This window comes from Manacus candei, unplaced genomic scaffold, assembly GCF_025592945.1.
Source record: "Manacus candei isolate 608988 ecotype Guabito, Panama unplaced genomic scaffold, ASM2559294v1 h1tg000018l, whole genome shotgun sequence".
NCBI classification, from domain to species: Eukaryota; Metazoa; Chordata; class Aves; order Passeriformes; family Pipridae; genus Manacus; species Manacus candei.
In genome coordinates, this window is record NW_026138066.1 from 14813111 (window position 1) to 14841080 (window position 27970).

At 41.2% G+C, this 27970-nt stretch overlaps 1 protein-coding gene across 1 annotated transcript; it reads left to right on the plus strand.

Annotated features, from left to right (window-relative positions):
- Positions 1-597: 597 nt before the first annotated feature.
- On the plus strand, positions 598-27904 carry FAM180A (family with sequence similarity 180 member A). The gene is made up of 3 exons (XM_051784564.1): positions 598-848; positions 23962-24062; positions 25027-27904. Exons 1-3 carry the CDS (start codon positions 773-775, stop codon positions 25366-25368), a joined length of 519 nt encoding a protein of 172 aa, XP_051640524.1. The 5' UTR covers positions 598-772; the 3' UTR covers positions 25369-27904.
- Positions 27905-27970: the final 66 nt, after the last annotated feature.

Genomic DNA, 27970 nt, shown 5'->3' on the forward strand with positions numbered 1-27970 from the left:
ATCAGCATCAGCAAGGAGATGTCTACCAGTAGCCTTTTTTTTTTCAGCATCACCCCCTCCACATTCAGCCTGGCTATTGGAGATTGTCCTGAGGATAGTTAAATGTTCCTCTTAGTACCATTGAAGAGAGCCAGTTAAGGATTTGGACCTTCCTGTTCTCTGCACTGGCCAAATGGAGGAAAAGGCCAGAGCTTGTCTTGCAGAACTGAAGTCTAAGCGCGGCATGATATGTTCTTAATAAAGGAGTGATTATATGAATCACAGTAGCAAAATGTTCTTGCAGAGCACATGCCCCACTCCCTGACTTAAGCATCCAAAGGCAGCTGTACATCATTCCAGAGGAGGGATTCGCCTTAGACAGGGGTTAGCATACAGCCCCCTGTGTTACAGAGGAGTAGCTACGGAGCTAGAATTCAAGAGTGTCTTTTAATGAAAAAATAAATTCCAACTGGCCCATATAGCAAATGAAACTCAACTACAAAAATGTAATGATATTTATTCACCCAGCTGCCAGCAAACTCACATGCACTATGAGTCATTCCAGATGTGGATAAAAACAAAGTCTGTCTGTGAAAGTAAGTTTCCTGATCCCGAGGAGACTTGGTTTGGGAAAGGAGCTGCACACTGACTTCAGCTGTACTCAGAAGAACAGACAGGTTCTTCTTCAAAGGGGGAGGGGGAAAGGAAAAGCCATTATTTATTCCTGAAAAGAAAGGAGGTGGGAAATTGAAAAGCTACTATACAGATAGACACACGTATTTTAAAGAGAAGGATGCTTTGGAAGACTTTGCTGCTGCTGCTGTTCTATTACAGTGCTCATGCCACTGTGACCCACAGATGGAGCAGAGGTAAGATTTAAACATGTAAAACTATTTAAGATAAAAATTTGACTTTGTAGCTTTGGTCTGAAATTATGCTGCATTATATCTGTGTATATATAGAGAGACATATAGATATATAGATATATATATAGTATATATATATACAATTTGTCCCTCCCAGCTCTGGTATTCTTTTTCTCCATTAAACAGATCAGTTAAAAATTATACAGATAAATAAAAAAATACACATGAATAAGAGCAAAAAGTTAAAATTATATATGTATTCTATTATAATAAAACATCCCAAGAACCAAAATTACATTCTTGCACGTTTTCCTTTCTGTCTTCCTTCTCATTTTTCTCCTGCATTAACAAAAATTAATAATGAAACCTTAAAGTAAAAGCCTTTGCAGTGACAGGTGGCATAATCTTCTGCTCTAGCAGGCAGATACCTGGTAACAGTAAAGACATGAATGTCTAGATTGTGTAAGGTGCCTGGGAATGCCTGTTACCCTATTCTGACAGACTAGCACACACAACATAAGGAAAGCCACTTCATGTGTTATCAGGCTTCAGCTGACAATATGACAATATATAGTTGTGACATATTTGTATTCCAGTGTGTGTGACAGTAACATATGGAATGTTTTGGGACTATTGGATTGCATAGAAGATGCTTGCTTAAAAGCTAGTGATGATGTCCTTTTCCTTTTTTGGTTTTATTCTCTCCTCTGGTATTTGGCATGCATTCAGTAGCTGCTGGAACTGGAGAAAGGAAACACCTCCCAGAAGATTTCTTTGCTTCTGATGTTGAGATTCACAGATATTTAAAGGCACCAGAGTGTGCTAAAAAAATAGAGCATTCAGATTCTCCCCTCCCCACTCCAGTCTTCCCTGTCTTCCTCATTGCAGCTGGTACCTTTCTAGTCTGCTATTTGGGTTTGGTTTTGATTTTGTGAGAGAGAGAGAATGGCTGAGTGAATTCATGAAAAGCTACACAATTCTGCTCAGGTTATATGAATTAATTAATTGTTCCTTGCAGTTAGTAGGAGCTCACTGACAGAGCAATGACCTGGGACTCACAGTGGCGAGTTCTTTCCCCAGCTTTTCCACCAGCTTCTTGGATGATACTTCATGAGTCATTATAGCTTCATGCACCTTACTTTTCTCTTCCTATGTAATAGAGGAAATAACCCAAATTGTCATCATAAGATCCCTTAATTCTGTAGGTAAGAGTTTGTGTTCCAGGGATGACACATAAAAAGGTGAGGAAATCAGAACTAGATCTGTATATATTAAAAAACCCCACAACCCTACCTTTTGGAAGAATGATGTCACCTTACCTAAGAAATAGAAAAAAAAAAAAAGGGGTTATTTTCATGGAATAGTCACTGGGCAATTTAAGGATGTCCTTCACTTTTGCTAACACAGTTATTTTAATTAAACAACAACATCACAACCCTAAGAGGAATCCATGCAACTATTAAAGTCCAATTTTAATCACCATGAATATTTAAAGAAAAATATCAGAACTCTATTTTGCCTTTTGGGAAAGAAGATTGTTTTCAAGCTGGAAGCTCTGGAGCTTGTTTTTGGAGACTTCAGAGGACTGAGAAAATTCATTCTCTGTTGTGATAAGGAGTTTGGTTTTCAAAAATATTGTATGCAGATATTTGCTGAGGAGGAAACCAAATTTCTTTTCCACAGTTACTGGAACTATTCAGCACTAAAGATGTTTTAGAGGCATGACTCCTTCAGAGAACCTCCACTCCCCTGAACTATCTATGTGTCAGCCCAACCAATTCCAACCTAATGTGCAATATTTAGAGAGGGCCGAAACACTGTCCTAATTTTTGAATTGCTTAGAAACCTAAGATAAAATCTGAGTACTGAGATACAACACACCCCTCCACACACTTAGAGCTCTTCCCTCCCTCTACAAAGGGCAACTGAGTCTTGTTTAGGTTAAATCTCTGTCGTTTAAGTCTTATCCAACTCCTGATCTGAGTTTTGCAATGAAAAAACAAAGGCAGATCAACATCTGGACTGACGGAAATGAAAGACAGATCTGTGTATCATCTTCATATTGACTAGTAGTCCAAATTGTTTACAAAACAATAGATAAAGAGTCTTGCTGTAATTGCCAACAGTCATTGTTTGCAATAGAAATGAACAGTCAATATTGGATACAACAAGGTCTAGCTTTAACTGTTTTTTCACTAGGAGGTACTGAGGGAGCTTTGGATCCCCAGCCCAATCATTTAAGCTTTGGCTTAAGAAAAAGTCAGACAAAAGAAAAGATGAATGTACTTGTGCTGACTAGTGACTAGGAACTCCAGACTGCCACCTCCCTTTTTCTCTTTGCTTAGAAGCATCAATGAATGGGAAAAAACCCCAACATTTCTGGCAGGAAAACAGAGAATGCTTTATTCTTTTCTTTCTTTTTTTTTTTTCTTTTATTTATTCCTTCAGCCATTTGCATTAAAAATCTCACACACTCCTCAGCCTGTCTAGATTGAACTGTGGACATTGGTCCAGAAGTCACAGGCAAAGCCTGGTGTCTGGGATGGACATGTTCAGAATAAAAAAGAAAAGATCTGGAGCGATGATGAAATAATTTTCTTGTCAGCATCTCTAGTTTCCTTGAGCCTCTTGTAGGTTTAGCTGTATAGAAATAGCCTCTTGTGTTTTATGAAGCACCTGTCTAGGGAGAAAAGGTAATATTAGATTTCTACTGTGTTATTCCCTATGCAATGTCAGAGGTGAGCTCATATTAATTTCTTACGGTTCCAAACAAGAATTCTAGATCTTAAGAGATGTTTTTGCTGGAGAAAAAAAGAAACAAATCTTGGTTTTTGACAACAAAAATAAACAAATAAAAAAACCCAAAGCAAACCCAAAACCAAATCCACACATTCAGCTGTGGTAACCTGAGACAATGTCACTGCTTCCCACCCAGTTACTTTCATCAAACTTCTTTGACAAGTGCCAGTCCATTGGAGAGTAGAACTTAGCTTTATGAGCATTATAAGAATTGTTTGTTCCCTGAGGAGAAACCTTAAGGTAATCCTTATTAGCACATTTTGTCTCAGCTGGCTGTAGTTTATTTGCTGTAAGGGCTGCCTGATTCTAATAAATGGCACACGAACAGTAACATGCTTGCTGTGTGGTTACTCAGGGAGTGAAGATGCAGATTTCTTATGGTTGTGGCTTTTAAACAGTGGAGAAACAGCTGCAAGGGTAAGTGGACCCTTCAGTGGAGGCCAGAAACAGAGTTGTTGAAAAACACAAAATAAGCAAGTAAAACGATTTTCACCCACCAGTGAGAAAAGGATATATTAGCATCACTGAGGTTTCACGTTTCTGGGGAGTCTCTATGCTGTTCCTTCCAGACCTCAAAAGCAGAATTACAGTCCCATCCAGATCTTTATGGATTATTTTCCACCCAGTCTCTAGTGGCTGGTGAAAGTCAAATGGCTGTTCCATAGCACCAGGGGGAACAGTTTGTTCTCCTTAAAGGATTTCTGCAGAAGGAGTTACTTGGAAGAACAGAAGGTCCCTCCTCCTTAATTTACCCACAACAATGCAAACTTTTAATATTTGGTCTAGGTTTGTGGTAACTTAGTTTGAGAGTTTGATGGAGCAGCTACTACATGAGCAACTTTTGCCCACTGCTTCTGCCTGTGGGCTTTGCTACCGCAGGCTGGCAGCTCTCTGGTGCCAGGAGAGGGAAGACTATGTAGAAGAGAAAGAGAGACTGGCTGTTCCTAAAAAGTCAGATGGTATTTTCATAAGGAAGCAGTGTTTAGTATATTCTAATCTCTATGATCATCTGCTGTGTACCAGATTGCTGATCTTTGCTGTGCGTGCAAAGATTGAGTGCCTTGGAGTTTAGGGCATGCACTGCATCCCCACAGCTTTCCATCTTATTTGTCTCCCTTCCCCACTACATCTCATATTGCATCCTTACAGCCAGGCACTCCCTGCTCAAGCAACTTCTGGGATTCCACCACTGACAGTAACACATTTTTGGCTTGGACAGCATGAGCAAAGGAAATGTGGGCTGAACTCAGCGTGTAATTGCAACAGAAATAATCAAACACACATACACATATGTGCCCAGCAGTCCCTAAGTATACCAGGTTATGGTCTGGGCTTATTTAGAACATGACAAGGTTTCCAGAGGTCTGATCCAAGCGTAAAACAAAGTTACACCAGCTGGACCAGCTACCAGAACTTTTTCAAATGCAACATCTATTCATCTTCCTTTAGTTTCTATAAAGTCATTGTTATCCAATTCTTAAAATATGTAGTGCAAGTGAAAGATGTGAAATGCTATGAAACAGAGCCAATTCTGTCTAAGCCTGGCTGTGTAAAGAATGTTACTTCTTATGGAGAAAACGCAATATTTCCCTTTTCTCTGGCTCTCACGTGATCACTTGGAAAATTGTCTCAACTGCCCCAACTTCCCTGCTTATTGGGTCCATTCCAATGACCTCACTGAAGCTGCAAAATGATTGATCGAGCAGCAGCAGGGATTTTTCCCACACACCCCGAATCTGTTCCATTAAGTTATTCCAGTTCCTGGGAATGCAGGTTTGCAGGCTGGAGTCCTCTGATGCAAATTATTACTGCACCAAGTATCTCAACTGTACCTGTAAAGAAAGGAAGGTACTTCCTGAAGGGCTGCCTGGGATTGAAATTCAGAGGAATTAGTTTTGCATCTGGATGACTTGAAAAAGACAAATTATATACCTATGCTTTTACTTCCTAAATTCTTTTGCAAAGGGTTGTGTAAGAGATGAGCATAATTTTAAGTCACAGACCGAAAATTAGATCCATAAAAGCCAAACCTTCCTACGCTGCAAGTAGTAGGAAGGAGGCATTAGAAGAATATTTTCTGCCTTTTAAAAAATTCGAAGAAATATGTTTTCAAGAAAGTATGGAAAATATTTTAGAATTAATGAGCTAAGGAGGCAACTAAGTTATCTCCATGGCACAGTGGTGCGTGGAGCAGAGATCACAGACCCAGAACTGAGGCAAGCTGCCTGTCATGCACTTCTCAGGGCAGTGCAGGGATTCTAGCTGGTGTGCCAGCAGGATGATAGCCACATGCATGGCATATGCTGAAGGGAATGAGTTCTTCCTTTCAGTGGGGATCACCTGGTTGGACCAAGTGCCACAGTGATATGATCATACTGCTTCTGGCTCTGACGTGTCTGCCCTGTGATTTGTTGTGCAGCACAGACAGAGACTTTCCATTCCCTGTGGCAGGTGCCTTGGGCATCAGCTATGGTGATGGTCTGGAACTATCAAAAAAAGTGATATTGGAGGAAGAGCAGAGAAAAGACTGAAGAAAGGCTTGAAAATAGGTTAGTTATTAGTGCCTAGTAAAGCTGCTTGGTGTTGCAAAAGGTAGATGGAATATAACAGTCTCTGAATGGATTTAATCTCTGTAGGATAAATATCCAAGAGGGTAGGGATGCAACTGTAATCAAAGTCCTTTCTAGCATGTCCTGATTCCTCAAATACTCCTTTAGGGGCAGGATTAATTAATTTAACCCGCATGGAGGATGATCCCTGAATCAGAATTCACAGTGGGTACCTGAAAGACATACAAAGGATGCCTAAAAAAAATAAATCAAAGTTTCTAGTCTCTCCTAGGGCAATGATGCTAAACTGTGATGAGATCAGAGGGAGAATAGATTACGGAAGTTTCCACACTTTAGTTTAGATCATAGATGGATATTGTACTCTATAAAAGCAGTCATGCTGTTAGGAAGGAAGATCTAAGTGATTCTGAGACTTTATTCACCACAGGAAGGAGCGAAAAAATGGCTAAAGCTTACAGCTCATACAGTCATAAACTGGTTGGCAGAATCAAAATTTAAAAAGAGAGAGGAACTAGACAATTTTGAGGAAATCTGGGTAAGCAACAAGAGGAAGATTCTTTGATATGTACCAGGCTAAATGAGAATTATTTGCTGAAAGTAATGCCAGTAGAAACTTCTCAGTGATCCCAGTTCCATCCCAGTACTGAGGACTGGCAAGTCAGTAAGACATTTGCTGCAACTTTGGTAATTTTTGTTTAGAATTCCTGCATACTGTAACGTCACATCTATTTACCTCAGTCCCAGGTATTGAACTGTCATGGAATCTGGATTAGTTTTCACAAAGGTCCTAATGTCCCTGCTATAGTCCAGCTCAGAAGCACCTCCTGCCGTTCAAATCCCTCCTTACACTTTCACATGGAAATAGCTTCCTTCACCTTTCCTTTAACAACTGCCTCACTGCTGTTAGTGCATGCTGAGCAGCCAATGTTTTCTTCCAAAGGCAAAGCAGCTCTGTGATGAAAGAAATAACTCATGTACTCATTCACAGACTGAGACCCCTCCTGATTGTCTTATACTGCTGGGCCTAGAGACCTCAGTAGTACCTGGCATTATGCAAACACACAGAACAAAAAATAATCTTTCCTTCTCCAAAGAACTTTCAGTGTAATTTCAGTGTAATTAAGGAGGGGAAATGTTAACATCCCTTTTCAATTGTGAGGCATGGAGTAATTCAATCACTCGCCCCAGATCTCTTCAGGATGACTGTGTGCATGTAGTCCTGTGTATTGTTAATACTTGTGATTATTTTTTCTTTTTTTTTAAATTCTGTTTCTGAAGCATAAAGTGCTTTTCTCAGAGTAGATTGTGCCAAATTCAACAGGAGTGTAATGACTTCTCAGGCAGAAAGAAATCCTGTCAGAAGCACTGAATAGTACAATCTAATTGAAAGGAAAGTCAGCAGGTCTTAATGAACATCATCAGCCTGCAGAGGCTCTGATTACCCAAATAGTGGCAGGCAAGATGTAAATTGCTGAGATAAAACACTGAGTGTTGCAGCAATTAACTTTGCACACAGTGCCTGTGCTCAGTTCAAGGCAGGGCAGGACCCATAGGGCCAGCATAGGGTGCTGGAGGCAAACACTGGTGCTTGCCCTCAGGCACAGTTTGAACTGAGGCTCTGTGAAACTCTCCCTCTGCACCCTGGTGGCTCTGCTGAGGGGAGCTGAGTCCACCCAAACTGAAGAGGAGGCAGCTGGGTTCATGGACCTGCCTGCAGCAAAACGGGGAGCTGTGAGAGTGTCTTGGTTTGAAGTGGGCAAACCAGCCTGTTCCTTCCTTTAACTTTAGAAGCACTTAAATGTGCAAACCAGCATGGCAAAAGTCAAAGGGAGCTTTTCTGCCCTCAGGAGTGAGGCTACAATCTCATTCATTACCTGGAATTTGGTTTCCTGCAGTAACCCCGATTGTTAAACTCTTTCAGCCCAAACAAGTTATTTGTTGACTAAAGGGTTTTTCAGCAAAATGGCACTGGCATGGGTGAAGCTGATGCAGGTTGTCTATATAGATAGCTGATGCAGGGAAGTAGAGGGAAACATATATCAAAGCATCATGAAAAGAAAAAGTAGCTTGAAGATATGCTGCAAGTAACACTTGTTATTTAACACAAACAAAAATCCCCAAGGAGACCATCATCTGTAGGATTTTTTCACCCACTGGAAGGAAAGAAAGCCAAGGAAGGGATCCTGTATGTCTCTATAGTCCCTGTGTCTCTCATTATACCAAAATCACGTTCAATCTGGCTGTTGCTATGGCTGCTCTGTGATATATCCCCCACAGCATATTTGCTCATTCAGACATTAAACTAGCCCAACTCTGTGCCACAAGTTGTGGGGCTGTCTTACCTACTTAGTGACCAATGCTCAGCCAATAATTCCTTTTATCCTTCCTGAGATGCTCCAGGCTGCAGCAATAACCTGTCTACCCTTGTCTATCTATCACAATGCTTGTGGCTGCAGGACCTCAGTGCTGGGCTTGAGACTAAGAAGAATGTGAGAAGAAAAGCAGAGTTAAATAAACTCCAGTACTCCCAGTTTCCACAAACATTCCTTTCCTGTGGTGAAAGAGTATGTGGGGCCTTTCCTGGCCCAGTCTGCTGGTTAGGTTTGGCAGTCTCCCAGTTCCCCTGAGAGCGGCACGCATACCGCTCCTCCTCTGGAAATTCCTCCCAAGCCACAGGGAAACAGGTCACCAGCCAGGAGCCAGGCTCCAAGCCACTGAGTCTCTCTCTGCTCAGGAGGAGCCAGGTGGATAGCTGAAAAAAAGTTGCTGAGAAAGGGAAAAATAAGTTGTTTGAAGGTGAGAGGTTATTTGGGAAGAAATGGGACAGCAGGGGTGCTGCAGTCTCATATTGGATAACCAAAAGCCTTCTGTGATGTCTGCAGACCCATCCACCACCTGGCATGGCATTAGGGAAGGAGAACATTTCAGTTAGGTTTTGCCTAATTGCAAAGAGAACAAACTGCACTGAACTGGATGTGGATATCTGCTCCAAGCCAGAACATCAGGATTTGATCTCCATCTATTTGGCAGGCAGTGGCATGCCACAAAAGGAGTGGATGCTTCTAATCTCTTCTCTGTCTTGGGAAGAATACAGACTTTCTAATCTAGGAAGGATAATTTGAGCCACAAGGAGGGAGACAGAGGCAAAGGCAAAAGACAAAGACGCTGAGAAATGATGAGAAAGCTGGAGGTAAAAATGGCCAATGGAAGAAAGTAGTATGAATGACAGGAAAAAGGAAGAGAAAGGAAGTGGAGAGAGAGAGAAAATGTGATAAATGTGAATGGGAAATATTAAACCACACATACTTTCTAGATTGGAGTAGCATTTGCTCCCTTGTCGGCATGATATGCATCCCCATTTGAACCCACCCTTCAGCAGATGTCCATCTGTCACAGCTGGTCTTCATCTGCCTCTCAGGCTCATGGAATGGATGCTTTTCTTTGGAGCTGCCATTGCCTTTTTCTCACATAAGCAGGACTTGAGTTTGCTTCTGGTCCCCACCAGCCTCTCAGCCCACCAGGATACTGAGAGACAGTAGTCTGGGCAATTCACCTCCAGTCACATTATAAAGTTAAAGCTACTGCTACTGAATCATCAGTATGTCACTTTCTCACTCCTCCCCTCCCTTTGATCTTTTAAACTGTGTGGGTATGCAAAAAGACTCTTGCCACTGCCCAAGGAGCAGCCTGTTTTATTCCACGGAAGCTGCAAGAAACTTACTGTTTTACAGGACTGTGGAGCTGCAGCATTTCCTATTTACATCAATCATATTAAACAGTGCCACGGCTGCACAAGTCCCTGTTTCTCCCTATCAGTCCCTGGAGGAATGGAATGAGTTCTGAAAGCCCTCAGTTTCCTCTCTGGTTTTCATAATGCTCACAGCCACATTACATTTTTGTTTATGCCTGGCTCTGAAGAAATACGAAGTAAGTGTTTATTAAATTTATTTATTAAACACAGATTTTATGTCTGAAGGAACTGTTTGTGTCTTAAGCCCCCTCTTAAAATAAATGACACTTAAGGCATTCTTCATTTTTTATTTGCTGCAATTATTCATGGCTTGGCACTGAACAAACTCCATTTCCAGTTAGACACTACTTGTGTTTAATATAGTACAGCATGTGTTGAGTGAAACCATTCATTTGTCATAGTTGCAGCAACTTCTGGTTTTCTGGATTGCCATGTCAATTTGGCAGAAAGTTTTGGAAGGTAATCAATCTATTGATATAAATGTATACACTGCTTGCTCTGTTGCTTTCTACCGCCAGGGTTTTCAATAAACAGAGTTCAAAAGGGACTGACCTACCTTTCTGTGTACTTCGCAAATGTAAAACTCGGTTGCGTCCTAAGATACAAGGATAGAAAAGTATCCAAAGATTTTTCCACACTGGGCTTTCCCATAACAGGAATTAGACACAAGCAACAAATCAGATACAATCAGACACAGTTAGGCCCAAGTGGCAGAGGACCACATAGTGCGTGACTGCTGTGTTGGGCTCTCCAGCAGAAGGAGGATGACGCAGTGGTCCTGTTTACACACTGGATGTCAGGGTGAAATGGATGGGCAAGAAGGTGTCCGAGCTCAGCTCAGAGGATCCCAGTTTTGATGAACAGACTACAGATATCAGGTGTCCTCTGTCAGCCATCAAAACCAGCCAAAACCTGCTTTCAGACCCGGGCTTGGGGTTTTTAGCTGTGTTATCTAACCTTCCTGCCTTACAGTACCAGGTCACTGTCCCTCACTGTGCCCCTTCTCTCCCCAAAGCCAGTCCTACTGCACAGAGGGAAAGCAGCAGCCACTTGGCTGAAGCTTGGGCAATGCTGCATTCTGAGGAAGGAGGAAATCCTTCAGGAATGCAGAGAGCAGGATTGACATGTTTAGCAATGGGACTGAGAAAGACAGGGCAGTCACAAACTGGCAGTCACACAGAATGGGGACCAGTCTTGCTGTGGTGCTGTAGTTCCCACGTTCACAGCAGGGAAATGCTGTGGGCTCCAGTTCATTTTTTAAAGACTCTGCCTGATATGTAGTTAAGTGTAAGGGATACCATAAGAAACTGTATTTCCCTAGAAAAGCACTCCTTTGCTAACCATAAATTGTATTTAGAGAGCAGGCTGCTGGTCATTTGCTGTGAATTTCTGGATGCCCTTCAAACCCTGAATGACTAACTGCATGTGCCGTAGATCATCCCTCCAGCACACACCCGATTATGTCAGCCTTAATCTCTGGGCATGCTGTTCACAGCCAGTGTGGTCCAGCCAAAGTGAACATCAAAGCTGAACAACGTGCACTTATATTCTCCAAAGGAACATATGGGGACTCTTAAGCAAAATATCACCACCAAGGCAAAGAGCTCAGTTTCTACTTGCACAGATTTGGCAGTGAGGTAAATGGAACCAACTCGTCACATGTCTTAAAGACTCCATAGCCCTCCCTTTCTATTTACATATTCAAAGATAGAAATGGGTATCATGTCCAGCTGGCTTTTCACACCTATCTATGATGTCTCCCAGGAGCTTTTCCCTCCTGGTTGAACTCATGCTGCCAACAAAGATGTAAACTGTCAGAGAAGCAAATTTATCACCCCTGATGCTTCTGTATATGAATGCTGCTGAACCCCAGGCTGGACCACAGCACCTCCATCTCATTGAGTCCTTCTCATTGCAATTCAGCTTGGGAATTCAGTTGGGAGCAACTACTTGAACATATTGTGAGTTCACCTGCCTGTTTTCAAAGCCCAGTGCATTTTCCCTTGGGTGCTTTTGCTGACAAAGTAGTCCATGCATTATTTAGACAAAGATATAAATCACCTTCTGTGTCCCTCTCACAACAAATTAGAACACTCACACCAGCCTGTCTCTGTAAGCCAATGCAATGGTTAGCAGCTACTAATCCAAGGAACTCAGCCATGACAAGCTAGTTTACATTCTGCTTCATCCTTAATCCTCAGCACTCAGAGGTCAAAACAGAACGTAAAGATTACTTAGCATTTAGAAGTATAAATTGGGAGATAACTAGTCCCTTGCCTTACTTTGTGGCCGTGTTAAACATCAATCTACTCCTAAGAATGATTAGTTTATTGTATTAATGTGTTCCAGTATCTCAGATAATGATTACCCTAATATGACAAAAGGAAGTCATATGAGGATGATGTAAGATGAATATCAACAACATTCATAACCAGGTGATTTCTGTAAGCTTACCTGGGATATCATCATCACTAACAAGCTGAGGAAGATCTGTCATGCAGAATTTTCCCATGATGAAGTCCAGTTTTTGCAAGGAGTGCTTCTGTAGGCACAACACAACAGACATCAGACTGACCAAAAAATTTTTCACTAGCAGCCTATACTGATAATCCATGCTGGTAAAAACTGGCAAAGCCCATTTCAGTATGCAAACTTCAGAGTGTTTGGATTAGTAAGAAGAAAACCCAAATCTAGAAAAAAAACAGGATAAAATTTACAATGACTATCACAGCATCTTATCTAAAATGCTTTTTCACAGTAACAGTGTCTTCTTTACCAATCCTCACGCAAAGAGGAGTTAAATCAAAGAATGAACTCCCCAGCTGGTTTCATTCAACAGCATGCTAGAGGATTTCACTGTAAATCAAGCCTTCCTCCCTATCTCCAAGTCTATTCTTCCTAGATTTAGAGCATGAGGTCGTTAACATTTTTTCCTTAAACATTTACTTAGACTATTTTCCCATAAGCCAAATTCTGTTTCACAAGTTCAGCTCAAACGACTCCAAAAGAAGAGAAGGTATGTTAAGGAAGAAGAGCATGGAATCAAATACATGGGACAAATTGGCAGGATCCTCTTGGGCTGGGAGCCACTGAGAGATGGCACCTGTAGAGGCAGGAACTGCAGCAGTGAAAGAGGTTGAGTTTTAAATTTCCATCAGTTTCAGGAGCAGCTGTTGGCATTTTGTGGCCTTCAGATTGCAGAAAACAGGATATTTGGGTTATTTTGTTAGCTGTAAGATTTCTGTAACCCTGAATCTAACTTTCTTCTCTTCCTGTGGTCCCAAGTGTGCTGCTTTCACGGCACAGGACTCTCTGTGACCTGGCTGCCTGCAGAGCAGCATCACAGGGCTGGTGGTGCCAGCTCAGGTCATCTGAGGACCTCATCTACAGTGTCCAGCAGCCTTTAGCAATTTGCAACATTAAAAGTTTTGGCAAGGCTTTCTGCATTTAATGGTGAATCCAGTTGTACATCAGTCTCAGCTTTATTTCAGCAGACTGTGAAACCTGAAAGATCTAGGAATAGTCAGGTTTTAGAAGAGTATGAAGTAATAATGAACAGTGGAAAAATGTCTGTTTTGTAAAATGAAAATCCCATACATGTGTGTGTGGAGCGGGGAAGGCAGTTATAAATATAATCCATTTTACCATTCACCCTTCATATTTCTTTGCTATGTTTATGGCAATATCACAAAGACTTGTCTTGGCCCATCATTGCACCTGCACACATTGAAATCCACTGATTAGATTCTGTGGATGATTATATTTGAGTTCCATTAATATTTAAGTATTATTTTCATAGAGATGTAGAAATTACCGTAATAGGGCCCAGACATTCATGCAAGTATTTTCTTGACAGAACACACGCCTTCTCATGCTGATCTTCCTTCTCCTCTCCAGGAGAAATGTGTGGTTCCCCTGATTATCACTCAGGGATGGAAAACTTTTCACCCTTCATGTTCTGTTCAGGTGGCAAAGCAACTGTACCAGCCCAGTTCAGAGACATATTCGGATCCATCTTCAGCTCTCAGTCACTTTCTCAGATTTTCTGTCTTTATCATGACTACTAGAAATCATAAAATGTTTTGAAAAGATATTGCCTCCAAAAGTAACACATTTCCTCGCAAAAAGGACTAAATATCCCTATACTTTTTGTTTACTGGGTAAGGTTCATTTATATACTTTCTCATTTAGCACATATTCATGTTATTAAGAAAACCAGCTGCAGGTGCACTGACATTTGGAACTCTGAACAGCTGGAAATGCAGCTGGGGTTTCCTTGCTTTTGAAGAGCAAGTGAAATCCCAGAGGAGAGGAAGAATAAAACTGGGATTTATATATTCACTTCCTAACAGTTTATGTCAACTTGGATGGGGATTTGAAGAAAAAGGGAAGACATCCTGGTTGTTTCTAGAAGGGAAGGGAAAAGAAATGGCCAATATAATGTTTATTCCTCCTTAGTTTTGAGCTGTGATGTTCATATATAGTGAGTATGAGGAATAGCTCGTTGTTTCATATGTGTGGGTTTCATTGTGTTTCGTGTTTCATGTGGGTGAGCAGTTCATATATGAGTAAAATAATAATAGCTATCAGTTCAGTGGCTACTCCTAAATGCACCATCAGACACTTAAGTTAACTTGCTAATTGAAAGCATTCACAGATGGCATAAGGGAATGGGTCCCCATCATTTCTGAGCTGTCATGTGATAATGAAATAAATTTCTTACTGCTCCCTGATAGGTGTGTTCAAACTAGATCTTTGATTCCTTTCTCACCACCCAGTCTGGGAATAAAGTTTACATATTCTTTGTGCCAGTTGAATGTACTCAGTTAAAAGTTCAGTGAGATGTAATCACAGAAGGGAAAGAAGTGTTTGACAGCTAGCAGAAGCAATGACTACCCTAGTTGAGGTGGTCATGCACAGAAGGGAGCTTTTGAGCCTGGTGGTTAGATAAAGGATGTGTAGGCAGGAGGAGGGTCGTCTGCTTTTCCAAACCGTGGCTGATTTTTATCCTTATGTCATCTGAGAACTGGAATCATCACCAGATATGCTAAGAACAGTTAGACTGCACTTGCACTGTGAGTTTCTCACATGTAGAAGTGCTGCTGGCCTCACAGATGTGATGTGGAATGAGGCTGCTAAAATCTATCACTCTTTTTTTGGTTTGCTTTTGCCCTGTATTAGTGATCAGACAGATTCCTGGCTTAGCTGACTGTGTGGCCACACAAAGCAAGTCAGCACAAAGGGAAGGAGGGAAAGCCTCCCTGCAGGCAGGCGTGCTGGACTGCCCCTTGCAGCTACAGCTGTGATTAGGTCAGACTCAGCAAAACCCTAGCTATGCAGTCACCTCTGCCTGCCAGGAAACACAACCATTCTTAACTACTGGACACCTCCTTTCTGTGCTCAGTGACTCAGCTCTGAGGAAATATGTACCTTGGAGATGGTGCAAGGCCCAAGCCTGCTCCTTTGGGATCTGTGTTGCTAATATAGAAAGGGCAGAGTACTGGAGAGAGTGATTTGGTTTTGAAGGACTTTCCTTTCAGAGCAGCAATAGCATGATGCAGAAACCTCTCGGAGCTGCTGTAGCTCTGTCTTTTCTCATGAAGCAGAGCTCAGATTTTCATTGCTCTTGCTCCCTTGTTCAACAGTAGAGTCATCCACTTCACTCAGCTCCTAGGGCCCTTTCCCACAGCTCAGAACCAAAACACAAGCACATCACTGTGTTCCTTCCTTCACTCACTCTCTCCCTTCTCTGCTGCTTCCTGGGAGAAATAGAAGTAGATCACCGTTATATCCCTTCACTTGTTCACTTGTACAAAAAAATTTCAAATGCGTCTAATTAAGACTGCTTTGTGCCTTCACCTTGTGTAAGGGCTGTTGTGAGCAGTACAGACAGGGAAGGAGAGGCGGCTCGGCAATGAAGACAGGGATATAAAACACTGGTCCATTTCCCAACCCTGCCTGAAATTTACTGTGTTACCAAAATTATTTATAGCCTATGTGTTAAATCTGTGGAACAGAGTTGATATTTCCTTTCTTTATTGCTGCCTTTCACTCATGCAGTTTTCGTCATAGTCTATCCCCAGTTTGTGGTAATGTGGCAGCAAACTGAAGGACAACAATATATTTTGCTTACTCCTTCTTTCCTTCAGTTTGTCTATGTGCATTTTTTTCTTTCCACACCTTCTGCAGCAGCTTTACTCCAGCATGTTAAAGGCCTCTCCTGGCTAACTGGAACATTTTTTTTATATGCATAAGTAATTCCAGGTAGAGACCCCTCCTTATGACCAAGGGAAGAATAAATAACACGGTACATATTGCTCCAAGCTGGAAACAGGTGAAAATGCTGCATAATGGAAATTCTAGATGAGGGAATAAATTCTCAGACCACTTTAGTTAGTTGATGCTAGTAATATCTTTGAAACCATTTTACTTAAATCATAAATGAAAATACCCTCTGCCTCTCATAAACACAGGCTCAGATACACCATTTTCATCTCTAGTAATATCCATTTCTGTAAACATAAGGAGTTTTTGGTCTTTCTAATACACCTTTACATTTCCACTTGTGTTAGGTAGCTAGAAAAGTTATTACCACTCTAGTTTTTTATATGGAAACTCTGTTGCACTTTAATCTAATCTCACAGATCTCAGGACATTTGTGAAGTCAGAAATGTATGTTGGAGTGGGTTCTGTTTTATGTGACTGAGACACTCTTTCAGAATATGTGTATTTCTTAAAAAAAGAGAGAAATTAGTAAAAACTGAGTTTGAAAAAACGGATTATATTTTGCACTATGGAATTGAGTACAATATGCTATTAATTCTAGGTGTTTAAAACTGTTTTTTTTTCTAAGAACAGTATTGCCTGTTGCCAACTTTTATAGGGAGATCTACTTCCTACATCCTTATTGACAAAGCTTAGATTTTCAAGGCAGAGCTTTACTTTTCTTTTAAACATTTTTTTAATAACTTAAGAAGATGCTAATATCTATAGTCAGTTTTAGCCAGCAGTCAGGAATAAAGAGAGGCCATTGTCACTATTAGGTTTAATCTTAGGAGCTAAGATAGCAAGGATAGGAAGCTGAAAGTAAAAAGGGGCAAATTCTCTTGGTAGCTACTTTTAAACATGCACTTGTTCATGTTGGTTTGTAATTAAAACATTTTTTCCATCTCACTGCTGTGTTCTCCTAAGGGGCATTGGGATTTAATCTCCCAATAATGGAGATTTAAATGTATTAAAGTTGGAATGTACAAGTCTTTGCATTGCACTTGTTGTCATGGGAGCGACTTATGTGAGTAACCGCAATTCCAGATACGAGTTTCAGATGCTGGGCTATGGCACTGCAGTGCTTTTCCTCACCCTTTTGTGTGTGTTTCTCCTATTTATTCCTGTTATTTCTCCTCCAGCTTCCCACTCTTCCAGTTTCCCCTGTGCTAGGGCAAAGTGTTCAATCATTTCTAATGATACAGAAGAGCAAAACCTGGTTCTGTCCCGGCAACAGTTGCAGGCCAGGACAGTATAAACAGATTGCAGATGGTGAAGGTACACCCTCTTGGGGATGAGGCAAGTGCAGGGCAAGTAAAATGCATAAAACACATTATCATTTCATAATATGGCCCTTTTTGTGATCTACATTACTACTTTCACTGCCCACCACACACCTCTCACAGGTCAACATCCCTTCACCCTGGAGAAAGTGATGCTTTTGGTACCGCTGCAGAATGGTAAGGACAGGTATTTCACAGTTAGCCTGCAACAGTAAATGGAGGAGAGTGAGTTGTTACTCTATCGATGAAGCAACTCAGCATGGACCCACCAAAGAGTCTGACAGAAATAAAACCCTCTATGTATAAAATACACTTCTGGTCTGTATGTAAGCCCTCAGAAGCAAGATTATTGAAGAAGAACATGAAACAAAAGATTTTGTCAGGTGTATGCAAATTATGACACTCATGTCCTCTTCTCTTCTGTGGTGCATGGTCAAGGAGAGTTCCAAACAATGCTTCCTGTACAGTGTTAAAGAATCACAAAATCACAGAGTGGGTCAGCTGATCCAACTTCCCTGCTCAAGAATGGTCTTCTCAGAACACATTGCACAGATTTGCATCCAGAAGGTTCTTAAATATCTCCAGTGAGGGAGATTCCACAACCTCTCTAAGCAATCCGTTCCAGTGCACAGTCACCCACACAGTAAAGAATCCCTTTGTGAGCATTTCAGGCATTTACCCTAAGATCCAAACAAACAATGACTTCTAGGAACCGCCCAGCAGTTTCTGCAGGAAAACAGCTTCAGTCAGCCTAGAACACTCATAATTTTTGCATGGCATTAATTATAATGGCTGCTGTGTCTGCCTATACAATCGCTTTGTGGAGAGTGCTGAGTTTGTTTTCCTTGGCAAAAACTTGAATTCACCTTGAAGAATCATCTTCATCTTTCCAAGAAGTCAGTGCTAGTGAGAAAATCACTAGCACCAAGTTATCAACAAATGTCTTTTTAGTGCAAATTCCAGGCAGATTAGAGAAAAATGTCGTGACACAAGGAAAATTTTCAGCTCAGGAGTAGAACCAGGATATGCTCTAGGCTGACTAGCATCAAGCTTAAAACGGTTGTGCATATGGCCCAGGAGACGGATTTTTTCTTTTGTAGAAACCAACACAGAAAAAAAAAAAAGGGTAAGCATGGTCACGGATGTTTTATATTTACTTTTCTAGACATGTGATGTTTGGGCTAGGGAAAAAAAGTCACACCACTGGAGTATAATTCAAATGCTGTTTTTCTGGGCTTGTTATAGGGCAGAACAAAACAATAGACAATGAATTTATACTAAAATATTTTACATGTCTTACCATGCCTTCATGAACAATAACCTTTAAAGTTTATGTTTTCCTTTCATTTAGGGCGAGTATGCATATTTGTTTTCATGCATAAATGCACTCACAGCATTGAAAGTAAACAATTTTATTCCCTGCTTTACCAGTAAGATAAAGCCAAACAGGGAGAAATTGCTTTTATTATAATTTTGGATTCATTAACTTCTTTCTGTTGAGGTCAAGGAGTCCTGTCTTCAAAAGGTTTGGGTGGGAAAGGAAAACTTTTGCTGTGATGGGCCAAGCTGGATATACTGCTAAGCTTGTAGCAGTTTCTCACTTCTAAGGGATGGTTGGGAGCTTGTAGTAAAAAGTCAGTTGTGATGGTCTGTAAGGACATGGTTTTGCAGACCCCTCTTAATTCCTGTAACAACTGCTGGAGAACACATAAAGGAGTTTCAGAGATCACTGGTCCTTTTTAGGTCCATCACTGAACAGGAACTTCTGCTGTTTGTGTGGCCACTCCCTTCTTGCACTCCCAGAAAAAGGGGACTGGTCCCAGAAAACCAGTGATGACCAAAGAAATTATTTTCAAGCTTGGTAATCTAAGACAAGAGCTGCAACTGCAGCCTGCTGACTGAATTTGGCTTATAGGACAACTCCAACTGGACCACTGCCCTTCCCTGTGCCTACAATGGACTCTCATTTTTTGGTTGCAGGGAATCAGAAGTTTTGGTCCACAAGTCCTTGTTCCTCTGCTCCTTCTGTCCTTCCTGAAAGGAGTCCCTCTGAAGCAATGAGATAGCCCTTTCCCATGCCCATGATGGGAATCAAAAAAATTCTTGCTGAGTCATAACCCCAGTTAAACTGTGTTCATGTCCGAGAGCCCCGGGGAGCTGTATGAGGTTTGGAGCAATGGTCTGCGTGGGGCCCAATTCACCCTTCATACTTTTTCAAAGGCTTCATACCTTTTCACAGGGGATGAAAAGGGCATTGATGATGCACAAATAACTGAGCACTCCTGCAGCTATGCTCTGTACTTATTGAGCAAACACATCACAGGCAGCAACTGGGAAATCATGAGCAGGTGCATGAACTGGAAAGCAAAACTAAACATCTGTACCCTTAGCAATGAAACTGCATGGAAAACCTGGGAGAGGATCACAAATATTTACCACATGGCCAATGACATACAGAAAATTCTGGCAGAGTTCTTAAGAAAGATGAAAACACCTCTAAAATAAAGCTACTGTCAGCCTCAAAGGTGATATTATATTTAAACCATACAGATGCATTAGCTTAATAGTTAGAAGTAAGTCAACTAGTTGGGAAACATGACTAGAGCTTTTGTTTAAAAACACAGATAGTCCTGAGGGAGAGTGGAATTGAGTCAACAGAGCTGAAGGAGACTGGATGGGCTCCTGCAGTAAGTGGTTCAGAAAATAAGAACTTCTGAGCCATATTTTGACAGGTACTTTTAACTACCCTTAGGACTAGACTTGTAGGCTGCCCACCATCTTCAGGCAGAGGCAGTGCTGCACTCCAGGGCACAAGATGAGGCCATTCCAGGTCAGGCAGGTAGGCTTGGAGTTGGTGGTTGCCCTCTGCACACTCTCTCATGATGGTTCACTCTCTCATCCACCTCCAGCCCTCAGCTGGGCAGCAAGGGAGGTCAGATCAAGGACAACTCTCAAGGCCCCAGTGATGAAGGGATTTAGAAGACAATGAGCCTGGCAGTACAGAGATATAGAATAGAAAATATTTTCAGTAAGGATAATCAAAACCTTACTTTTCCTACCTCATATCTGTGAATCATAAGCTTTTTGTTACATGATTGATCAGCCCTGACAGAAACATCTGCATTGGAGATGTCTTGACACATTTGTAAGAGAAGTATAAACAATAAATCAATAGGAGACTCTCCACTGACTTCAGAGATCACTGGGTTGGGCTTTCTCTATCAATATTAATTAGGGATCTCTGCTGCTTAGATGTTCATGACTACTGCCATTGAAACAAATGGCTGCAACATCAACATAAAATGATACATTACTCTGCATCTTCCTATGAAATAATTGTTTGATAACGTCATAGGGAACTCCCTTGGGGAAGAAAATAGTAAATATTTGGTAAATACAGTAATACTCCCCTGCTGTTCTTTGATGCTACCCAGACAACTCATGTCAGAGATGGAAATAAATGCAAGAAAAAGTAAAAGTCAGCAGAAACATCTCAAATGGAATTTGCAATCACTAAATGCAAATGAAACTGACTGCAAATCTTTCTATTTCTCAGCTTTTGTGCTTAACTAACATTTGTGTTAAGTCAGTAACATGAAAATCAGAGAGTGCTTGCTCTAAATGTTCATGCAGTCTTTGAGGAACTCATGAATTCATGGAGACAACTGTGGAGGGGGTGACGGTGGAAGGATTCCCGTGGAGGAAGAGAGAGAGAGGGTAGGTCTGAAATAAAATGCAGATCAGGAAAATTAAATTACCATGACAAATATAAATGAGTTCTGAAAGACTTTCTGAGTGGAGTCTCTAAGAACTGTAACAAAGTTTAATATGTTTTGGGAATAAGATAATGAGAAGAGGGAATCAGTGCTAGCCTGGCCCCTAGGCATGATTCTGATACGCATACAGAGTCCTTTCTCACAATAGAGAGGCTCAAACTCTCGTCTCTTTGAATCTCCCGACCTAATCCATATTATCCTGGGGACAGTAGGGTAGGAAGACCCTGCTGCTTTCTAAGGCACTACCTGTGATTCAGCAAGTAGGCCAGTACTAAATTGATAATATGGCATTTGTTTTTGTGGGAGTCCTTCACTGAGGCTTTTCTGGGTGAGTGATGATGGGCTGAATCTAATGACTCCCAGCTCAGCTCCATGTGGAATTCCACATGGGAATCTGTGCTTGGACTGCAATTTAAAAGCAATCAATGTGATGACAATAAGCACAACAGCACCGAAGGAAGATGCCACACTTTTGCCAAGGCTCAGAGGATATCTGAGATGTAAACCATCTGCATATGTAGAGGTACTCTGTGCTCTGAGTCTGTTTTCACTGAAAGGGCATCTAAAAGAGATGAAAATGAATAGTCATCATTATAGACTGGATTTCTTCCAGCTGCTTAGTAATTAGAGTTTTAATTGCCCAGTAATAAAAGTTTTAATTACTCAGTAATTAGTGCTTGAAGTTTCAAGTGCTTCACATGCACTCAATTGCATTCATGAACTGTCAAGAGCAAAAGATGGAGCAGCTCCAACAAAGCTCTGAGCTCTGAGCAAGAGGGGTAAACGTCAGAGATGGAGCAGCAGCAGCAAGTGGGCATAGCCCCAGTGGCCAGTCAGGCAAACACTCTCACAGAGCAGAGCCTGCAGGCAGCTTGTGACCTTTCCCAAACCCACCCCTTCCTCGGCTGGGTCAGACGAGGTTCTCGGATGCTAAAGGCATCCTGCTGGCTGGGGAAAGGATACTGCAGAGACCGAGTCCTTTATGTCTCTGTTCTTTCTCCTGGTGCATTCATTCCTTCAGGCTTTTAGTCACATACCCTGCAAGTACTATTCAGTTATCATAAATAAGTTTTAAGCTAAACTCACATGGATCGAATAGGAAGCAGTTAGCTCTGTAGGCGTCCTATCAAAATGCAGAGTCTAGAAAGAACTGCATATTTGTGATCTGCTTGGGTAACCAAAGAGGCAAATTGTCTGACAAACCATGTAGTCAGGGAGCAGGGACAACCTTTCCATAAAATAATTACAGTTGCTCCAGCTTTCTTTTTCATGCCCAGCAGAGAGAGTTTTAAATGATGTTCAGGTTTTCTACAGGCAGCATGCAAAATCCATCACAAGAACTTTGGCGAAACAGAACTAAATTGATCCAGTAAAAATATTTCATGGAAAAAAAGCTGGTAGAGGAAGGGGGCTGTGAAACTTTTCAGAAATTCAAAGGAAGCTGCATGTTCTATTAGATGTTACTCATAATTGTAGAAATCTAATTTTTGAAGAGAGAATCATAATGTGTTTGAAAAGGTGGGAGTTTTCTTTCCTTGTTTCTTACACTGACTTCCAAATTTATCTATTGGTAAACAAGAGTTAAAGTGGAGATGTGAAGTTTATGGGGAAACATACCAATAGTCACATAAGCACAGATTTGAAAAAAACCCTTCCTATTCTTAAGCATTAGAAAAAATTGAACAAATTCAAATTATGATTACCTAAACATCAACATCTAAATAATATACACATAGCATGAAACAAAACAGAGTTTTCCCCCTCTGCTCTGAAATGAAGGAACTTTTAACAGCACCTGGTTACATGGTTAGCAACCTGGTTAGCAACTCCAAGCATTTAGGTCATCCCTAATGTAGCGTCAGATATTTTCTATGCTCCAGGCTATACAGGTGATTGATTCCACAAATGCTGTACTTCACTGGGGTGCTGATTTCAGGGACTATACATATGTTTGCTCTCTCATTTCCCTGAGACAGTAGCTGTAGTACACTTCACAATGGTGAATAAACACCTGATCATAGCAGACTGTCTTTTCTAACAATAGAACACTGTGAAGTATTGAAGTCATAATAAACTGGGATTCCCCTTATTGAATGTAGCTGTCTTGTCTAAGCTGGTAACAGGTTCAGTAAATAGATGCAGATATCTGGGTGAATCACTCCTTCCAAATTTAAATGTCCAGGACAGATGAGGTGATTATTCTCTGGTGGAACTTTCTCTATTAAATAAGGAAGGACAACTCTTAGACAATTGAAACTCAGAGCAATGTAGAGTCTCAGAAAGAGAATGGACTGAAGTAAATAGGCTTTGTTGAGTGTCAGTATTGATTTCCCCTTGCACATCCAGGGAAAGGACATGTATTTCAGATAATGTTTATGTTGTAGTTATCATTATTCCTTTCACCTCTGGGGCTGCAACTCAGAGTCCCAGGTTTGGATAATAAACCGTTCTGTGTTAAACACCATATAGATATAGGACAAACAGCTAAGCTCCATCTCTAGTAGGTTAGAGTCAAAGCAGTCCATGCCATGCATTTTATTTACAGTGAGAAGTCATATTGTACAGTAAGTCTTTGCAACAGGCAGTTCTTTGGTTGACTCCTATTGAAAAGTGCTTCCTCTTTTCAGTGTTTGGCACCTTATGGAATGTCTCTTTTCTGTTATTGTTTTCCAGCTATGCTTTTCCCAGCTGCTCAGCGAGTCAAGAGGTCCTCAGCTGCCTTCCTTAACCCAGTGTTACAAAACTCACTGGAAGATGTGGTCCTGCTTTATGAGGTTCAGTATGTGGGAGCAGATGGTACCTTAAGCCTTAACCAAGACCGGAGTTACTTTCCACACTGGGGTTACTTTCCATACTGGGGTTACTTTCCATACTGGGGTTATCCATTATCTTGTCTTCATGTCACTTTTACTCATCCCAGAAGTGAACCTATTGCTGACTGTGTGATAGATCACCAGAAGGAAGAGAACAGACATATACATATGTGACAAACTCAGTTCTCTGAGCATTTAAGCAGGCAGCAGTTGCCTGCTGTACCTCAAATTTGATTTCTAGCTCACCAACAGGCAAAGTGACAACCAGAGCAAAAGGCTTTCCTCTGAAATGTACTTTCTTCCAGAAGAGTTGCATATTAAAAACACAGCACATTTAAATTCTTTGGTCTAGGTCTCAGTCCCAAATTTTTAAGGCTACAAGTATCAGCAATTGCAAAGTAATCCCAAGGGCATGACTGTTTTCACTTCGAAACAATTCAGGTCCCCCCTTTGGCAGCAGTGGGGACTGCAATCTGTAAATGACAGTCTGGTCATATGGTTAGCTAAGGGAAAGTGGTCCACCTGAAGAAGGTGCACGGGTCAAATCTGTCTATCCCACACCTTGAGAAACTGGGATTGGATGTCCAAACAGGGGAGATGGGTTGGGAAGCTACTGATATGCTTTCTCACACAGAACTAGGCACGGTGCCAGTAGCAACCCTTGCCTGTTTTGGTCAACAGAAGAGGACCTGCTTTTTCCTTTTCCTCTTTCCTTTTCCCCATAGACTATCTCTAATTTTCCTAGGTAGGTAACACAAGAGTCCAGTTTTCACATAGACACTTTACGGTCTGCCCCACCTCCAGCCAGTGCAATTGTCTCCATTTGACATAAATTAAAGACCTAAGGACATGTTAATGCACATTTACTCTGCCTGGAGTTTCTTGGAGAAAATAAATAGCTTTCTGTGTTCTGATTTTGTACCAGTTTCTTTTAGCTGAGCTTGACATTGACAAAGGTCAGAGGATCTCCATCAAAGATGAGGAGCTCGCTTCACTGAGGAAGGCTGCTGAGTTTGACACCATCTGCAACGAGATTATCCCCAAGAGCATCACAGAGATCCGCAGGCTGAGTAGCATGCTGTCTTCCTACCCAAGAGTCCTCAAGAAAGAAGACTTTGAAAGGACAGTGCTGACCATGGTCTACACAGCCTACAGAGCTGCTCAGTCCCAGGGACACCAGAAAGACGTTTGGGCTCAATCCTTTGTCAGTCTTTACAAAGCCCTGAAGCACGACTTGATGTTCCCATACAACAAACAGCCATCATAGTGGGAGACTAGATGCAACAGCAACTCAGCCACCTCTTTTGGTTGATAATGGACACATGTAGCACGTCCACCACTTTATTCTGTAAAGAGTTTAATAGCCCGCTTTGTGAAAGATTATTTGTTTTCTAGCTCCCTCTTGTGGAATCCACCTTATAGTTCCATTTTAAATGGTGCAAAATGTCCAGTCCTTAGAATTCAATTTTTGTGCTGGCTTGGAGGCATATTCTGGGACAAGCAAAGACATGAGTCTGGGGTACACCCAGACAAACCCTTGCTTCATCCTTTAGATTTCCTAAAAACAATGTCTAAGTATACGGTGCTTATGCTCACATCCCTATGTGTAAGTGCTGGAGAGTATTGCTTTCCTAGCTAGGGAAACAAGTTCATGTTTTGACTGGCCAGTAAAAGAAAACTTTAAATAGATGCAAGGGCCCTCTGTAAAAAGAAGAGGTTTCATAACTGTCAGGTTTCAGAAATTATGCCGTATATTATTCATTCCAAATGTTCTTGTAAATAAGCACTCTCTGATTCACTTCATTTGGCTGAGCCAGTTTTTAATTGCAATAACATTTGCAGAAGACAAAGGACATTGTGAACACCAGCAGCAAACAAAGCCTCTGAACGTATTCCCTGCTTCCTAGAGCTGCCCTCCCAAACAGTCTGCAATTATTCTTTCATTATTTGCACAGGGCTTTGCTTCTGCTGCTTGTTTGTTTTTTTTTTTGAAAGGAATATATATTTGTTCGCGGTGGAATCAAAGGCAAGACAAAGACCCTATTTAATTTAATAAATGACACATTTTCCTGGTTCTGTTGCGTGAACGTAGATCATCTAAACCCATGCTTCAGAATCCTGCTGAGGCAAGGGAGGAAGGTACATTGAAACATATCTGGTGCTGAATTTAGCACTGTGGCTCGGTTTTGGGGTTTTATTTTAATAGTAAATTGTATATTCATTTGAGTATGTGTGTGTGCGTGTATTTCTGTGTATGTTCATGCATGTGTGTGCACGTAAGTGCTGAGTATGTAGAAGAATCCTAAATTGTTCAGTCAGGGAAAAATTGCATCTGACCACTTAGCAGAAATGTTATTTATCAATTCAGTGGTGTGAATTATGAGTTTGGGAGCAGCAAAAGCAAAAATTGTAGAAATAGTGCAACTGATTTCAATAAGCTCCCAATAAATCATGGACAGAAAATAGACAGAAAAATAACATGTATGTTGTCAGACAGATGGCTAGAGATCAAAAATACAAACTCTTCTAAATCGAATCCCCTAATTTTCGTGCAGAAGTGATACAAACTCTGTTTTTCTATTGAAATTAATGATGCTTCTACTTCCAGACCATGGGAAAACCGCTAAACATTTATTTCATCCTTTCATACCATCCTTCTCTACTGGCAAAATGTTTTAAGAATACAGGCCCAAATCACAAATCTCTGAGGCTGTAGAAGAGACCTGAAGATTCCAGCCCAAGTTCTGAATCGTGTTTAACTGCTTTTGCATCACTTGAGCAAACAGAATTAATTCTACTGTGTCCCTTAAAAGGCATACTTCAAGGACTGGAGCCGAAAAATATCTATCCAGCACCACCTTGTTGCAGCAAACAGCAAATAGCACAGGCAGTCAGAGCACACCGGGTTTGGCAATCACATGTGGGAATGTGGAACCACAGCAGCCTTAGGGGCAGTCTGGCCATGGCATTAGCAGCTGGACAAAGGGCTTTTAAAAGACAGAGTCACTCTTGTTTCTCCCAGGAGTTTCTGTATTTGTGTGTATGGTTGTGCACATCCGCATTTAGACTCACATATGTGTAGGTGCACTTTTATACCTGAAGAATTTTGTTGGCTGTCTTCAAAGTCTGTCTGGCATATGGCAAAGGAAACCAAAAACCTCAACCATAAAACTATAGGCCACGAATGTCTCCATCTTCTCTGCTTGCACACACAGCCTGGCTCTCACAAAGCAGACTTGCACTACAGTCCTCATGCCCTTTAAGCCCTGAGCTTTAACACTGATGATCTGTTTTCTTCCCCCACCATGCTTTATAAACACATGGAGGGGAAATGGCTACTGCTTTTCCAGCTCTGCTTCTTGGCTCCCTGAAGCACCACTTGCCAGAAGAGCCTGGAAACAGGGCAATTTATAAATCCCTTACAGCCAATTACTCCAAGTCTGCAAAAATAATAAGAAAGAGAACTAAAGCAAATATTAATTGACCACACCCAGCCACTCTCCTCACCCCACAAAAGGACTGTCTAGCAGTCAGAGTTTACTCATCATACAAAATCCCATAGAAAAGAATTACAGATAATTTTTACTATCTTATAATTCCCTTTGGCATACATAGTAAGGTTACTGTACCTTACAAATTGGTAACTGAAAACCTTTATCTCCTCAATAGAAAATAAATGTTTTATGAGTTTATTTCCCTCCTCCCTTTACTGTGTAATGTAAGAAAAAGATTTATTCCTTGGGAATGTGCTTGGACTGCCCAGGTTAATTTAACAGAGACTCTCAATGTAATAATAAAAATATTCTACATAAAATACTTGTCTTTGCATTGTATTGATTTCAGCTACAGATTTACTTTTTAGCAACTTC